This window comes from Macadamia integrifolia, chromosome 11 (genome assembly GCF_013358625.1).
Source record: "Macadamia integrifolia cultivar HAES 741 chromosome 11, SCU_Mint_v3, whole genome shotgun sequence".
Lineage (NCBI taxonomy): Eukaryota > Viridiplantae > Streptophyta > Magnoliopsida > Proteales > Proteaceae > Macadamia > Macadamia integrifolia.
The window spans coordinates 12,832,879-12,850,916 of NC_056567.1; the positions used below are offsets into that span (position 1 = coordinate 12,832,879).

General features: G+C 35.9%; 1 protein-coding gene across 2 annotated transcripts; it reads right to left on the minus strand.

The window, feature by feature from the left end:
- Nucleotides 1–5,363: 5,363 nt before the first annotated feature.
- LOC122093497 (transcription factor TCP2-like) lies at nt 5,364–17,883 on the minus strand. Of its 2 annotated transcripts, XM_042663843.1 has the most exons (7): nt 17,810–17,883; nt 17,643–17,660; nt 17,420–17,546; nt 17,123–17,235; nt 16,926–17,014; nt 14,849–16,709; nt 5,364–5,601 (listed from the first exon to the last, which is right to left on the minus strand). In XM_042663843.1, exon 6 carries the CDS (start codon nt 16,276–16,278, stop codon nt 14,893–14,895), a length of 1,386 nt encoding a protein of 461 aa, XP_042519777.1. In that variant the 5' UTR covers nt 16,279–16,709; nt 16,926–17,014; nt 17,123–17,235; nt 17,420–17,546; nt 17,643–17,660; nt 17,810–17,883; the 3' UTR covers nt 5,364–5,601; nt 14,849–14,892. The 2 variants fall into 2 exon arrangements, with proteins under 2 accessions (XP_042519777.1, XP_042519776.1); XM_042663842.1 differs by having other exon boundaries at nt 17,405–17,546; nt 17,643–17,847.
- Between the last annotated feature and the right edge of the window lie 155 nt (nt 17,884–18,038).

The following is an 18,038-nucleotide window of genomic DNA, read 5'->3' on the forward strand; positions in this document are numbered from 1 at the left end:
TGTCAAAAATGAGTTCTGGACCTCGCCCATTTCACATAGTTAAGGACTGGGCCTACACTAGGAAGCCCATGTTTTTATGTGAAATAAAGTGTAAGCTCTCTCTTTCGCACTTATATTGTCATTTGGGGAAGGAATTCATGCACAGGAGATTCTTCCCGTCGACTTCGTTTTTATAAGGGGTGGGGGTAATTTGGTTATTTTGAGATGTCCATCTCACTGTATTTAATGCAGGCCGTGCACATGCCCATGCCCATGCCCGACTGCGCATGAAAACTTTTGCTTCGGCCTTTTTTGTTAAATTCTTATAATGTTTAGATGGAAGATTATAAATTGTTATTTGAAACTATGTAGGAGCTTATATTGATGGGGAACAATTAGGCACATCCAAAACCGATCATACCCAATTGGTTGACACCACTAATGGAGGGATCAATAACTTATGTGAAGGGATCATCGTTTAGATTGTTGCTCTATATTAGTTATATCCTTTAGATTCATCTTATATCAAAAGTAACGGTCCATTTCATATGTATGTCCTACCATGTATTGGACTAATTTTCTTGAATATTAGGATTTAAAAAAAAAAAACAAAAAACAAAAAACAAAACAAAACAAAAAAACAAAACAAAATAAAAAAAATAAAAAAAAATAAAAAATCAAATCAAATCTCAACTAAGTTATAATTTTATTATTATTATTATTATTATTAATTTTTTTTTTTTTTTTGAGATATGTGATCATTCATTTTAACAAAAAAAAAAAAATCATTCAAACTTAAACTTTACTAATTATTGAGTATAAAATGATGTTCACTAGTGGGCACAAACGTAGAATGTCAACAGAACTATCATAAGAAAGACTAAATCAAACCGTGTGGAATTCAGTCAGTCATTCTGTGGGTGCACTGTCTGTGCCAATTTATTCCTATGCAACTTTCATGCTTCTTAGACTTTTCATTTCATGAAAAAGAAAAAATTAGAAATTGGTTGAAAAGTCAATTAAAGATATAAAAAATAAAATAAAATAAAATAAAATAAAAAGAAGAAGAAGAGTGACATGCAAAAATACAAGGGAAGCTTCCCATAAAAGTAAAACAATTCAAAGGATAAGCACATTGATATTTGTGACTATTAGAATGATAATGATCTTTGCATGTGATAGAGAAAGCCTTAGACAACGAAATATATTTTATAAGGTATTGACTTTCCTATATGCCTACGTAACATATGTTAGTATTTTTATGTGTCTATCTCTCTCCTCCCATTATTGGGTATTAATATATTAGAGGGAGAGAGAAAAGCATATGCTATGCAGCGTACTTGGCATCAATCTTCCTCCCATTTCATAATTATCGTCACCATCGTGGTTATGAAATCTTGTTCTTTGTTAAAAATTAAGGAATGGCTTTCTTGTCCAACATTTTATATCTGACACATGATTGATTCGGTTTTGCATGCAAGCTTTATGGACATGATCACTTCATTTTCTACTCATGATTCATTTCAACGTCATCCTAGTTTTTATTTAAAGTTTACTAATACGTCATATTTTTATTCATTAATTTTTTATAGAAGAAAAAAAGTCATATCTTAATTTGATTGGTCCAAAAAAAAGAAAAAAACCACTCTACATTAAACATTAAACACGAGAATTCTTTTTGTTAAAAAAAAAAAAAAGGACCAAGTTTTTCGTCATTCAAAAAAATATCTCTTTAGCCACGGGATCTAACCCTTCGACTAAACAAGAGTTAATAGTATTTCACACTTTCACTAATAGGGACAGGAGTTAATGATGAGAGTTCATTATTACAAGAGTTTAATCATAAGGTCAAATCATTGCGGAAGAATCTCTTCACCTTAAATTATCTTCTCAGAAGTAAAGGATCATCCAATCATGCGTGACTTTGCCCATTTGATCTTGATGCTTGACAGTGTTTTGTTTTTATTTTATTTTATTTTATTTATTATTATTATTTTTTTATGAAAAGAAGAAAAAGATTACTAATTAGAGAGAAGAGTACATCCGTCCCATTGAGGTTTATACATTCATTCCTTAGTTTTGACAGTTTGCCTTGCCAAACTGGCCAACAAAAGGACCACCTCTGCCAAGGGTTTGAAACAAAAAATTAAGTGTTGCCAACGTTTATAAACATCTAAAAACAAGGGGGCTACACTTAGAGGCCAAGAGGTAGATAATAGATCAAAAGTTAGATTATTCAAAAAATCAGAGTTACTCCAAACTTCTGTTACTTCTCACTTCCATTGTAATGTCACCTTGAGCTCTAATAGTAATGCCCTCGTGCATCCTTCATAAAGGTCTCCTGTCATTAGGTAGTCAGTCATTAGTAAAGGATATTTACCATTGCAGAGAAAACATATAGCCCATCTAGTAACTGTTGGAGTTGAGGTAACAACACATTCCACAAGAGGGGCTACGGAAGAGGGGAGTGTATATTTTAATGGAGTTGATAATTGCAAGTCATCCGAATCATGAGAATTATTCGAATTGGTGTAGTGATTCACCCACCATACCGCATGGTTGATGATTTGGAGGGGATCGAGTTTGGTTGTAGAGACCAAGATCTTATTTCTATAGAACCAAATAAAGTAGCAAAGTACAATAAACGTAGCGAAGAAAAATTTGAGACCCTTTCCTGAGGTCAGTGTATCAAAGAAATATATAATTAAATGCTGAAAAGAAAATGCGGTAATGGAAGAAGTTTGGAGGCCCAAAGGGTTGACTACCAAATTCGCTTGGCGATCTCACATGAGAGAAGGATGTGCCATAGGTTTTCATGATGATTCTTGCATTAATCTTGATGCTTGATGGTGTTCCTTTGGCCCAACATTGACATTTGAAGAGAGTCAGTCCTACATACTAGTTAAAGGGAAAGAAATAAATAAATAACAAGTGATATCCTATGATCATTGAATAAGAAATGCTATTGAGGGCTATTTGAATTTTTCTCACAATACTAAGATCCGAGAATCTTTATCGGACTAACTTAAGGGATAATCTTAACCAACTCCATCACTTCTACACCCCACAAAATTCCGAAGCCATGCAACCCACTTTCCACCTTGGAGTCATCTAAGAGAACCAACACTATAAACTTATGTTTAATTCCATAGGCTCCATTTGGTTGGAAAAGAAGTTATTACCAAAAAAATAAAATACAGGAAAGGAAGGAAAGTGAAGACAGAGTAATTTTTAGAAGAAAAAGAAAAGTTGTGTAATCATAATGAGTCTGTAACCTTCCAAAATTTTTTATCACATTCGTAATCATTATTTACATCTGATTTAGTTGTAAAATAAAGTAAAATTTGGGGTGATTTACATCAACTTCCCCTCACATTTGTCTATATTACGTCTTCCCCCTTCAAATTTCATTTATTACAATTAAACTCAAAATCTTAACACCGTAAGAGAGGTGTTAGTTTCGTAATATAAAAAGACATATTTACCCCTCCTCCTCCTTCTTGAATCATCAACCAGCAAATCAATCTGACCCTAGACTAGTAAAGCTTGATTTGGGTAGCGATTTAAATCCCTCTATCCATTAACAACTACCACCACGGCTGCCATCGTCGCCACTGTCATCAAATTCTGATATTGCTAGCAGAGTCGTCTTCAAACCAAGATCTGGAATCACAAAGAAACACACCCAAGGCGTACTGTCTATTTTTTTGTTCCCCATCCTACTTAGATGATGGCTGATGATCATTCGCTCTCTCATCAACCATAAGTCTTTGGTTTGCATGCCAAAACCTTGTTCAACCCACTTCATTTCTTTTCTTCATACTCGCCTTCCCCTCCCACATAACGTGAAGCCCAATAAGAACACAAGGCACACCTTCATTCTCTCTCTACTGGAGAATTGCAGATCAGTGAACCAGTTGAAGAAAATTCAAGCCCAAATGATCGTTACCGGGTTAGCTGCAAAATGGACTTGCCATAGTTCAATTGGTTGCGTTCAGTGCAATATCCGAATTTGGTAGTCTTGGCTACTGTAGAACAATTATGGAAGAAAAAACAAACGAATTTGGTAGTCTTGCTACTGTAGAATAATTATGAAAGAAAAAACACTACATGCTTACATATGTCTGATCTACTGGTTCATGATTCAAGAACTTAGAAGAAGAAGTAGGAGGGTAAATATGTTTTTTTTGTATTTTGAATCTAACACCTCTCCTACAGTGTTAAAAATTTTGGGTTTAAATGTAATAAATGAAATTTGAGGAAGGAGGTAGTAATATAGGCAAACGTGAGGGGAGGTTGATGTAAATCACCCTAAAGTTTATGATCAAGTTTAAAAAGTTTCAGAGTTAGTTGCACAATCATGCAAGGGTAATGATCATAAAAAATTTCCACTTTAGCATTGATTTGATTTTATTCCATTCCCTTAATTTTATTTGTAACCAGACTGAGCCATAGTAGATATATAAACTCTCAAGGGTGCATGAACTTGTTCTTGAATCTCTAGGCAATCCTTTTGTTCCATACAAGGTAACAAGAGCAGTTCCCATTGGAGATGAACCAACCATAGCAATGGCTGTCCAATCTAATTCTTATGGCATGTATATCTGCGTATCTTGAGCATCAAAACATGTATCCTTTTCGAGGAGGAGCAACTAAGGAGATGGTTATGATATTCATGTCTCAGTCTGTCTTAACATGAACACATCTTAGAGAAGCCAATCCCAGCCTCATCTCATCAATCTATGTATCTATCTCTCAATGCTTTTCTACAGGCATTTAGCAAAGAAATGTTAAATAAGGTGCGTGGAATATCCCACCAAATACCACTTTGGGGTCCAACCCAAGATATATTGAAGGCATTAGGTTGAGATGTTCCAAACATCTCAACACCCCCCCCCCCGGGTCACTATGGCATATACATGGATACAAAGCTCAAGGAAGACAACAAATAGACTCTTATAACAAGTGAATAAAATGACATAGCCCCACAAATTATCACTGGGCAGTTCAGACAATAAATGAACTGAGCTCCTCAATTATATGAAAGCATCAAGGACCTAAACAAATCGATATGAGACTCTCTCTAATTAATACTCCCAACATGTATAGTGAGAACCTTGGGGTTGCATTGGCAAGCCAGATCAAGTGAGTCCATAATACTTTCACGGGGCAGTGTCAAAACAAGGAATATTAGCAGGAAATTAATTTCAGACCCCAGGGGAAAATCAAGGAGACCTGATTCAAAATCAAGGTAACAGATTTTGAACGGTTGAGATTTTAGCCTGTCATGGTAAGGCTGGGAGTGATTTTGAACATTTCAGGGGATAGTTCACTCATCACTGGTAATTAATTCCAGACCCCAGGGAAAAATAGATAATGTAAGATTTGATGATGAAACAAATTGAAATTGAAATCGTCTGGTGTGAGATGTAGTATCTCACCAAACACATACCGTCAATGCATATATGCATTAAAATCACTGAGTTCATGTGAGCTGAATAAAGTGATAATTCAGGAACTGAATATAAACTAATGCTGTTTTTTTTTTTTTTTTTCGCCTGAGGCAGGAAAGGGCTTTTCCATCCATCCACCATGGCCCGCCAACGCATTTCATACACTTGCCTGCATCAGTTCCCAATTTAAGAAATTAGTACATAGTCACTATTAAGTTCCACAATGTTTATAAAATAAGATACTTGATTGAGCATATAGATGTATATATTGAGTATTAGCTGGAGATTATACAGCAATCAACAAGTGTTTTGGTGGGTATCTTTTCTAAATCTCCCACCAAAAAACTGAAAAAGCAAAAAAGTGACAACAAAGAAAAGAGGGACCGGATTAGTTTTCTAAGCAACTAAATCCATTAAATCACAGAAACAACAGTAATGTTGACTCTGAAAGTTTAAGGAAATAAGACTTCTGAAAAAGAGATTAGATACCCTTGAGACTTACCAAGGTTAGCTTCCCTGAGGGCTATTCTAAATCTCAGATTCGGCAAAAATTAAAAGGTTTCATAACCGACAGATTATGCTTAGAAATTCAGTGTTGTTCATACATGCATAGTATGCATGCATGTATACTACCTGTGTTAATAAAGAGTGTTCAAGAGATTGACAAACTATAATGGATATGGATAAATTGTTCTAGTTGCTATGTGTTTCATGGCTCAATAGTTAGTTCTCTATCAAGCTCATTTAAATGGACAGCAGCAATATTCCCACTCATCATTAAAAAAAGTATTTTATGGAGAATTAAAACAATGTTCTCGAAAAAATGTAAAGCCTCTGAATCTGTGACAACACAAAAACAAGTACACAGAACGCCTATAGCATACGAGGCTACCTTGATGCCCATGACTCCATCGAATTTTCTAATGTCTTGCATTTATATAGATCAAATAGATTATAGTGAATGAGGCCACCTTTAATTCTTATCCAAACATGTTAAAGAGGTTCAGGTGCAGCTGTGTCTAAAAGTTGGATCTATCTGACCTCAAATTATAGGATATGGAGACTCGCTGATATGGATCTGTCAATGGGTATGGTTACATGAATACAGCATACATAAAAGGTAACATACAAAGAAAGCACAGCAATAAAATGACTTCTATATGAACTTGCAACATGACATTTAAGAACTCAAAATTAACAGTAATTCATTGCATTCTTTGAAGGGTACACCATATTACTTGCAACATGACTTTAAGAACTCAAAATTGAGTAACAGTAGGTCATTGCATACTTTAAAGGGTACACATAATTACTGGAGACTTCACACATCCAAGTTTTGACTTCACACATAATTAATTGTTCCTTTTGGAGGGTAAGAAATCAACATAACCGACCCCATTTAAGTGAGATTTTTCTGTTCTGTGTAGTGTGTTTCTTTCTTTTATTTTTTATTTTTTTTTCATTTTTTGTTTTTAATTGGATTCATGTAGTCAACCCCATTTAGTTGGGATAAGACTGAGTTGTTATAGTATAATAATACCCTTTCATTGTCTATATAGCTTTGGAGTAAAACAATGGATACACACTCAATCCACAATACTGAACATCAAAGTCAAGTCATCATCAATAGCTACCAAGATCAAACAAGACTTGATCGGTTAATCAGATTATATTTAATAATTGTTTATCATAAGTAATAAGTAAAGTCATTTTGAGACTTTTAATACATCATCACACGGGTGAAACAATATAGTTGCAGAAGTTAAAACAAGAGATGCTACTAGAGACATGTATGGTGGTCTAAATATCAATAACTAAATTAAATATGAAGCAGATGAGGAAACCAAAGGTTGTACAGTAAACATATTAAAATTAAAATTAACACATATACCATGGATGAGTGAGTGGACACTTAAACTACAGGGTATGACTTGAACTGCTGCTGATTACCCTTCAACTGGTTATAAAGGACAGTCAAGAGTCAGTTATATGCATGACATCTCCTGTTTTGGACACATAGAAACTTCTGGTAGAGAAGTTATAACTTCCTACGTTACAATTTTTTGTCCAGCAACTCTGCCACTTAACACAAAGTCATTCTTGATACATTTTACTAGTGAAAAAATAAACGATCTCTCGTGGAGTCAACTGTAAGTAAAAAATGCTAAGTCAAATATCAGTTTGCAAACACACACAAAAGATTACATAAAAATACATATATGAGCATTAATAAATAAATAAATAACCCTTAGCTCTAGTATGTATGACTACATAATTAATTCATTGGAATTTGTCCTTTGTTCTGGGATCATACATCAATCGTTAGAGGCCACGTGAAACAACATTGAAGGCTGACGTATTTCTCCTTTTAAGATCTTAATATTTTATTCCTGCAGGCACAACCTTTTAGAACTAGCAAATGATGACAACACAAAACTTCTCAAAAACAGTCCCAAGAAACTAGTTTTGGAAGTGGTGGTTCAGAGAATGTCACCAGAAATGCATTTCATTTGTAGCTTGTAGCACGGTGTTTTTAAGCTTGAATGAAAGAGAATTAGGCACAACTATTCGGTTTTGTGCTCAGGCACAGACCAGAAGTAGTCTAGCCTTCGTAATCGTAAGAGAAGTTCATTAAATCAACAAAAATTGAATCAAGGGCTCTTACCATTCCCTGCTATAGGTTAGTTTGGTACTTTGGCTTTCCTCTTCAAATCTTAGGCATTGCTTTACTGTGGGGATAGCTTTGACTACTTCTCTTCCCTTCTGACCCAGGAGTTTCTTTCCCAAAGAAATCTTAACATCCCTAATTGTTGCCTCTGTCGGAATTCTATTGAAAGTGTGAACCATTTGTTCTTCTCTTGTCCTTTCTCCAATTCTATCTGGAAGAGTATTCTTGAAAAATTTTGGTCTTTTCCTAGAGTTTTCAGGAAGGTGTCTTACATGTTTTCAACCACAACTCATCACGTGACTCGTTTGGTAAGTTGGCTTTTAATGCAATGATTCATCATATTTGGTAGGAAAGAAACAAATGTAGATGGACTATTTCTTCTATGCAATGTGCGTATATTCTAGCAGTAATAAACATCTTATCCTCAATTGGGATCTTCCTCTCATTCCCCCCTCTAGTTTTTGATGTATCATCTTGATCCCTCCCCCCAATGGTTTTGATATATCCCCAAATTTTTGGATGTTTTATCCCCCATCTCAGGTATTGAGATTGATTTTGATTATTTGTTTGTAGGTTCCTGAGGTAGGGACTCTCCTTGGTATTTTCCCTTGCGGCTTATATTTGGTTTCTTTTCTCTTTCGATATATTATCAAGTCATCTAAAAATGTGCATTACACAAAACTAAATAGAGTGCAATCATGCTGCAGTTAATTCATAGTAAGCCAGTGATTTTGATGCTTAAGCCATCCAAGTTTTATAAGTCAGGAATATCAGAGGGAACACACTCTAGATTTGAAATTTAAAAGACATACCTAACAAACATGCATTAAACTTCATTTGTTTGGTTATGAAAATAATATCCGAAGGAGAACAAGAAAATGTGTCTCCAACTATTTAGCAAGCATAACTGTGCCTCCCATTTCTACAAGAACTACAAACTGTTGGTTTCTAATGTGAGAAGTAATTGCCATCATTGAGCTTTTTTAAATCTATGAAATAACCTAGAGCCAAATGTTCCAAGAGAAGCCTCACATAAGGGTTGTAAAGTACAAAATATTAAAACTATCTTTTGAAAAATGCTAAGATTGGGCTACAGAGAATATCGTGTAACAGGCATATAGATCATTTGGAGATTGTTATTCATTGTGGAAAGCATTTATTTTAGGCGAAAAAGAGAGTGCATTTAAGAAAACAGGTCATGCCATTGTAATGTCACAGCAACGGATATATAATATATGGAAGAATCAACTAAAGAAAAGATGCTTGCAAGATTCAGCAATGAGCTCTCTGTCAAATAATCCAAAACAATCAGCCAATCAGAGGTAATGAAAATGCGTAAAAGTAAAAAAGTTGGACAATAAAGTTCCTCCAGTGATCTGTGGTGATATTTTTTATTTGGAAAGCAACATTTATTTCTCAAAAAAGGAAAACAGAATAATACATATTACAAAGGAGAATAAAGTCGCGCTAGCGAACACACCTATAAAGTATAAAGGGACCAGTCAACGGGATTTGTGGTGCATTCAGACAATGATATACATACAGTGAGATCGCATCAGGTAGGGTAAAGACTAAGGAGACTTTTAAGCTTGCAAATTTTATCATTAGCAAAAGCATTGTATTATATAACAATGCTGAGTTTCGCCCAATCTATTGTTCAGGGCAGTTAGGCCAATGTCATTAGCTGGATAGTGAACCTCGACAATGGTCCAATTGGAGATTCACAGCATGTTTGGCGGTGTAGAAGCCTTTACTTGTAACACCGGCATTTTTTTCCTTTCGGAGGCATACTTATGCCTATGAGCTAGAGGTTGATTTGGCAAAGCAAGTGGTTGTTTCACCTAAGGTCTATTGTACAGGCTTATATTTCTTTATAAAAGCTTTCTTCAGTTACTTTTGAGTTTCTTCTAGATACCATAGTTAAAAGCCTTGAGGGTTTTATTGCAAAGCTTGTATCTTTTCCATATATTCTTATCTTTTACTTTCTTTAGAAGATGGTGGTGGTAAGAATTTATTCTCCATCAACAAGGCTTTATCTGTCAATAATTAAAAGAAAAGCGAGAAATATGAATGAAAAGAAAAACCTGACAGTCTAAACCTAGTTAGGTCTCTAACAACTTGATTGATGATAAGAACCTCAAATTTTGATGCGTGACTAAAGATTATATGATCAATAGCCTTTACCAAAAAAAAAATTGATCAATAGCAATTATAAATACAACAACAACAACAAAATTCAGTTTTATCTCGATTTAATGAAGTCAGCTACGTGGATCCATGCAAAGATAAAATAGGAAAAGTGAAAATAAATGAAAAATAACATAACACCAACCAGTCAAAAAAATCTCAACTAAATGGATTTGACCATGTGGATTATTGTCTTCCAATCGACTCTATTTAAGGTCATACTTGGGTTAATACCTAAACTATGCATGTCTTTCCTCACTATTCCTATGGTCATTTTAGGCATGCCCCTAGCTCTTGTAGATCTTTCAATCTGAGCCAGATCACTCCTCCTTATTTGTGCATCCCCAAGCCTCTGTTGAACTTGGCTATACCACCTCTTCGAGCTTATCATGGATCGAGACAACTCCCAAATTAGCTATATATAATATGTCCATTCCTTACTTTATCTTTTCTAGTTTAACCACACATCCATCTTTATATATTCATCTTTGCTACACGTTTTTTTATTTGTAGACATCTCTACTACACATAAGTTACTCATATGACACTTCTTAACTGCCCAATAATCTATCCTATACATCACACTTAGCTACTCACACGATAGCAATTATTTATTAAAAAAATATTTTTCACTATCTATATGGGAAGTAAAAAAAATTGTAGCTAAGGTCTTTGGTCCCTAAAATATTCGTACATCAATGCGATGTTTTACAAAATTGTGAAAAAAGCCATCAATAATACTTTAGGATTTCTAGTTTGCATTCATAAGATAAATCAATGCTAATAAAGATTCTCGCTTATAATTCTCTTATCTATGACAGATTACCATACCCAAGGCAACAAGAAAATAAATATAAAATAAAAATAAAAACAAAAAACAAAAACAAAAACAAAAACTTTTGTTTCACTTAGCACATGATACCCCTATAGCATAATAGGATTTCGTTGGCAGAAATTAACCATGCCTAAGTTGTCAACGCAACGAGTTTGTGTAAGCATATAGCTACCTTTGGGCAAACACTAGATAGTCACTTATGCAATCGCTAAGCAATCATCAACACATATGCAATGAATTTAATTAATTTGATGAAGAAATTTAAAATAATAAAAACTAAAACTCAAAGGGGTAGCTTGGTTGGCAAGGAACAAATCTCACAATTAATAAGTCATGAATTATATTATACTCAAATAAATTGTAGTCATACTCTTTTTGCTTTCTATAACATACTTTTTGGGGTTAAATAACCCACTTTTTTTTTTTTTTTTTTTAAAGAGTGCAAATGCCATAATTTCACATGAACTTGAAAAATATGCAATTTTTAATAATGATATAATGACAAGTCATTTTCAAATTATTTTAAGAAACATGGTCTTTGTGTTAAATAACTTTTAGTTATAAGACGATGAGGAATTAACAGAAGGTTAAAACTTCTCACTTCGCCATTTTGGTGACAACAAGATGTGCCTAAACTAAAAACACAAGAAGATATAAAACCATCACAACTAATTTTTTTTTAATGGAAAAATGCCACATATATATAGTAAAAGATGGCACAAATTTCAATTAGGAAAAAAAAACATACAATCTCTAAAAAAGTCAAAATATGCAACTTAAAGGTCCCATCATCCCCATCAAAAGTTCACAAGAAGGTTAAATAAAACATCTCTCTCAATTTTTTTCTCCTTTGGTAGAACGTTAAAACTTCTCACTTCACCATTTTGGTGACAACAAGATGCCTACAAAACTAAAGCATAAGATGTATGAAAACCAAGACAAACATTTTTTTAATGGTTAAATACCACACATATAGTTTTTTTTTTTTAAAAGCACAAATTTTAACGAAGTAAAAAATTAATCATATAACCTATAAAAAAAGTCAAAATTTGCAATTCATAAGGTTGCCAAAAGTTCACAAAGTCAATGATTGATCCATCCTCGACAGTAGTATTAAATTAGTCTATCACTTAAACCCACGGCATACTATTCTTCCCATCAGTCCCATCAAAATAAGTAACTATTGTACGTCATTCATGGCTTGGGAGCCCCTTCTCTTTGTTCTAATTTTCTTCTTATCATAGTCTAATATGTAACTGCAAAGTTGTACTCAAAAGATAGTTATTGAAATATTAAGTATAACTCGAAGTTAAAAAGATGGCAATCTGCAAGCACAGAGGCAGTATCTATTGCTTATGATGTAACTGAAATGCAGGATAAATGACAAGAAGAAACTTTTGAGATGCAAACTAAGTAAATCGTTATATGGTCGAGCCCTCAGTGGTGAAACTTGACTAGTGGCGATGGATATAATGCTCAAAATACCTAAGTGATGACTAAGTAGCATTTGGACAATAATATATCATTTGTATTGGAAATAATTTATGATAGGGATAATCTCACTAATGAATAAATTATCAAGTAAACCTTTAAAAAGAATAAAATTAATGCATGCAAGAGTGGTAGAAGAATCCAATGCCGAGGCTGAAGAAACTTCTTCAAATTTTATGGTAATAGTTATGCTAATAATATTGGAGGTGACATAAAGGATGATGTTTCATAGAGAATTAAAGTGAGATGGATGAAGTGGAGAGGTACGTCCAGAGTATTGTTTGACTGACGTATCCCTTTAAAGCTTAAGGGAAAATTCTATAGGACTGTTGTCAACCAGTTATCATGTATGAGACAAAAAGTTGGACAGTTAAGAAGTGTCATATAGAGATGGGATGAGGATGTTAAGATGGATTGTCAACAAAACTAGGAAAGATAAAATAAGGAATGATCGTATCAGGACTGATTCGGGAATTGTCCCTATCAATGACAAGCTCTGCGAAAGTCATTTGAGGTAGTTTGGCCATGTTCAAAGAAAGCCTGAGAATACCCCAGTAATCAGTGATCAGATTCAAATTGAGGAAACTAAAAGATCTAGGGGTAGGTCTAAACTGACCATAGATGAAGTGATGAGGAATGGAATGCATAGTCTCAGTCTTGTCCCAAGTATGATCTTGGATAAAGGCTATTCGAAAGTAAGGATCCATGTAGCCGACCTCACTTATCTGAGATTCTCTTGACTTGTTGGACTGGGTCTTTGTCCTCTCTTACTTCTCATCATTACATTTTCCCTTTTTTCTTTTATTTTTTTATTATTATTTTTTTAATCCTTGTAGCCGATCCCATTAAATTGGGATTAAGTTGAGTTTTTTTTTTGTTGTTTGTTATTGGTTATGCTGATAATGTCAATAGTTTTCAACAAAAATCTCAATTCTAACCAAGCCACTAAATTGGATGCTCACTTTTCTGACGAGGAAAACATGGAGAAGGAGATTCTTCCAACACAAAATGTGCAAGCATCCTTGAAAACACAAATTCAAGGCGGAGGAATGTCTTATACTTTCGTTGACATATTGATTACAATTCTGACATATGATAAAGATTTTTTTCTTAAGGTTAAAGATATATATATATATATATATATATATTTATATATAAAAAAGATGACATACACAGACCCCAACCAAATCTAAAAGTAAGTTGCAGGTCCAACTTCCAAAAAATTAAGGGCAATTAAATTTGAAGATAAATTTGATTGGGTCAATCAATTAACAAATAGAACAACTTCAAACTGTGAAGACTTCGTAAGTTTGCTGTCAACCAGCCGTTAAGTTTGTTTGTTTAAACAAGATCTAATACCACTCAGATTCTCAACAGTTGGAATATTGTAACTTCAAAAAGCTGAATCATTTCTACGGTGAATCCAATTATTGCCAAAAGATAAAGAATCACACCATTCATTGTGCAGCATGTGCCTGCAAGTATATATTGTTCTAGCTGAGAATTGTATTTTCCTTTTGCTTTTCAAAGTTTTCCCTCATTTTCTGACTTCATTCAAACTATATGATGTTTTAAAATATTTTCACCGAGAAAGTGGGAACCCTCCTGAGCAAAATCCCAATATTTTATCGTTAACACAGTTGTTGAAGGAGTGGTTTCCCATGTGAGTGAACTGAGCAATTACGACTGCACTGTCAGGAGGAAACATTACCCAAAAAACAGACAATGCGCCGAATCACTGCAGAGCACAAGCTAGGCTCGTGGCGCTGACATAATCAAATGAATCAAATGTCGAAGAAACAGGGATTAAAATCTAAGATTATGAAGGGGTGTTTTTTGTGTTAGCTGTTGCCTAGTTAAATCTGTTCGACACCTGGCCTTGCTAAACAGATCTTAAGAAACACAACAAATAACAGACAACAAGATGATCCCCATTTCACAGCAATCAATGCAGGAATCAGACAAGACAATATAGCAGAACCTGAAAAATAGATAAGCCTAATGGCCAGGGTCTCGTTGATATCAAAAAAGTTAGCCACGGTAACCACGGTACCAAGAACACGTAACACCAAAAGCATTTCTAAGCAATATACTTGCACAGGAGACAGGGTGTAGGCTCGAAATCCATGCGAAGAACGAGACGAGAAACAAAACAGGCACCAGAATAGAGAAATAAAATTCATATATTTAAGTAAAGGAAGAAAGAAAAAAATTAATATTTTTATATTTTCTTACCTGCAACCGAGACGGGGTCGTGAGTCATCTGCTCATCCAGGATTTCAGTTCTTTCCTTTTCCCTTCAGGTCTGATTGCCTGCAACCATCACCACCATAGTAGAGTTGCAGACGTCCGTCGAACCCGCCAGATGGAAAGTGATGATTCTCCACTGGTGCAGTGGCAGCTGAAGCTGCAGTCCCCATGAAGAACGGTACGCTTGGTCCATCAACGGGAGAAGAGAACCTCTGAAGGTGAGGCATTGGAGACGGTGAATTGGACTGAAGGGTCCCCCTATTAAAACCACCGAGGCCGGAAGAGATGCTGAAATTCAAGTTGTAGTCATTTCCTGCCGCAGTTGCAACTGGGATCATATCTGGCATGAAAGAAAACTGCTGCAACTCCTGATGATGATCGCCAGTTACACCGAAAGGCGATTGCATTGTCATGGAGTGCGGCTGAGGAGGATTCCCAAAGTGAGTTGGAGCTGAAAACCCAGAAGAATGACTGTTTCTCGATGACGCTGTGCCAAACATCCCAGCACCAAAGTAATCCATCGGGGTCGAAGACAAATGCCGGTTGGTCTTGTGGACAAAATTCGATCCACCTGGGTGGGCTGATTCAGGGGGGCTATTGCCATTGTCAGTAGCCCCAGTAGCTCCACCACTAGTGAGTAGCTCGGTGAAAGACGCGTTTTGAGAACTAGGGTTTAGATTGTGATGATGAACATGAGCATCTTCCTTCTCCTTCTCTTTCTCCTTCTCCTTGGCTGCTCGTTCCCTTGCACGCTCTCTGGCTTTCACACGGATTTCAGACCGGGACAGAGACAAACCAGAACCCTTACTAGTCTCCGAAGGGCTGCTCCCTCCAGATTTCGTCAAGGACATGTGCTGCTGCTGCTGCTGCTGCTGCTGATACGCGGGTTCAATTTCTAATTCGAGATCAGCTGGATCAAATCTTGGCTGTGAGGCATTAGACCTCCTTTCATCGCTTGGCTTGGGGGTCTCCGGAAAGGTACTGTTCAGAGAAGGAAGCTCAGCAATGGAGTCCTCCGCAGCTTTAATCAGCCACTCAACGGCTTTGCTGGGCTGATCGTAACCCAGACGATCCTGAAGATCGTAGAACTGTATAGCTGTGGCGACTGAGAGACGAACCCTTCGGTCTCTGAGCCCCTTCGCTGTCAAAACCTTACTGTGCCGATCCTTCCCGCCAGATGCTCTTGAAACCCTGAATATACGAGACCCAGTCCATGTGCTCAGACGGGCAGTTTCAGCTCCACCGCCACCACCGATGATTCCTCTTCCTCCTCCTCCACCTCTAACTTCTCCATCGTCTTCATCATCATCTTGGTACTCTCCTGATGCCTTTCGTCCTATCTTGTTGGAATCGATTCTACCGTTATCGAACCTCGAAAGCTTACAAGGCTGCGTGTGAATGTCGTCCACCTCCATACCGCTTTCATACCTTTCCTGAGAATACTAGAACAAGGTCTTTGGTTTACTTCTCTCTTTTTATCTCTCCCCTCTTCCGAAACTGACAAGAGAGAGACTAGACTCTAGAGAGAGAAAAGAAAAGTCGTCTCCTCTCTCTTCTGCTTAGAGCCTTGGAGTCTTAAGAGCAAACTGAATTAGGGTTTCTGAGTGGAGGTGGCGCTGTCCTTTAGCATTGATGACGAGTTCTCAGTACTTGGGAAGTTGGGATTGGGTTGTGATAAAGGGATTCTTTAAAGGGCTTCGATATATCGCGTTCGATGGCCGAAAATGTCAGCAGCTCTCGCTTAGCTTTTGCAGTCCTTTCAGAAGCAAAGGTCACTGTGAATAGATGAGCTGTGTCCTGTGTGTGTCTCTTGCCTTTGCTATTCTGCAGAAACCGCTCAGAACGCCTGCAAATGGTTTCAGATGCATAAGACAAGGGATGCCAAAAACTAATGAAGCTATTAAAGATTTTAAAAAGCTAAACTTTAGCTTGAGTAAGGATCTCTAATCCTAAGCTTCTTCCTTGGTTTCAACTTGCAACCACCGATCAGAGCTCTTTCTGCTTCAAATTTAAGCTTTCTTTGGGGTAAAACAGGAAAAAATGACGGCAAAAAGATAAACACCTGAGATGTAATTGCACACGCGTCACTTTCTCTCAGTGATTAAAACTCCGATCTGAGCCTTTTTTTGCTTCGTTAATACTACTTGATCCCTAAAGCAAGACAGGAACTAGTAAGCTAAAAAAATAAGCATTAAAAGAAGGGAGAATAAAAAAGCTTCAAACTTAACCAGAAGAGAAATGCAAGAACAGAATAGAAACCTTGCGATTCTGAAATTCTGTAACGTCAAAATGCAATATCATTGCGATGATCGATGGAACAGCCGTTCTGAGCTAACGGATCTACATTCTTAACTTAGTTGATGTGGTAGCTCCTGAAAAATCAAAAAACACTTAAATATCTGCAATTCTTCAATCTCAATCTTCGCAATCACTTAAATTCAATTCCATTCCAGGTCTTCGATCAATCGAAAGACAAGAAGCAACGAAGAAATGAGAAAATCCATTAATGTGACTTATTATTATATGAAACCGATGGATTACCAAAAATTACCCGACCTTCACTAGATAAAGCGCGAATTTTCGTTTAAGCTTCAAATCCTAACTCACAAACTGAAAAGGATGGAACTTGCTTTAAGCTCGGGAAGCAAGTCTTTAGTTTTTATTCCTTCCTTCACAACTCCTCCTGCAAAAGCCCCCATTAATAGAGCTCGAATTTCACATGAAAGCGAAAAAAAATAAGTTTTTTTTTTATGAAATGTTACAACAAATCCAAACTCACCTGTGCCTCTTTCACTGTCTGCAAGAGAAAGAGAGGGAAAGAGAGAGATGAGGTTAGGGTTCTTCTTCTGATAACATAAACGAAATGAGAGATGTTTGTTTTCATCCAAAGGGAAAATGAGGAGTTGAGAGAGAGGGAGCTCGTTATTTTATGCCCTAAGCTCTTACCATTTGAGCAATCTCCGGGCTTATCGGGAATGGACAGGAGGGGCACAGCGCCGTTCCCTCGCTTTAAATAATGATTATATTACGATAATACCCTCCTTTTCTTCTAATTGACATACTCGCCCCCTTATACGTAAGCTATCTCGATTCTCGCGTCTCTCTTTTCTGATTTTTCTTTTTTATTTTTCTAAAAAGAAATATATTTGAGATAAAATGAAAAGGAAATAGTGGA

Excerpts from the sequence above, each read along its gene's own strand:
- LOC122093497 (XM_042663843.1), bottom strand. The coding sequence starts at position 16,278 with ATGGAGGTGGACGACATTCACACGCAGCCTTGTAAGCTTTCGAGGTTC.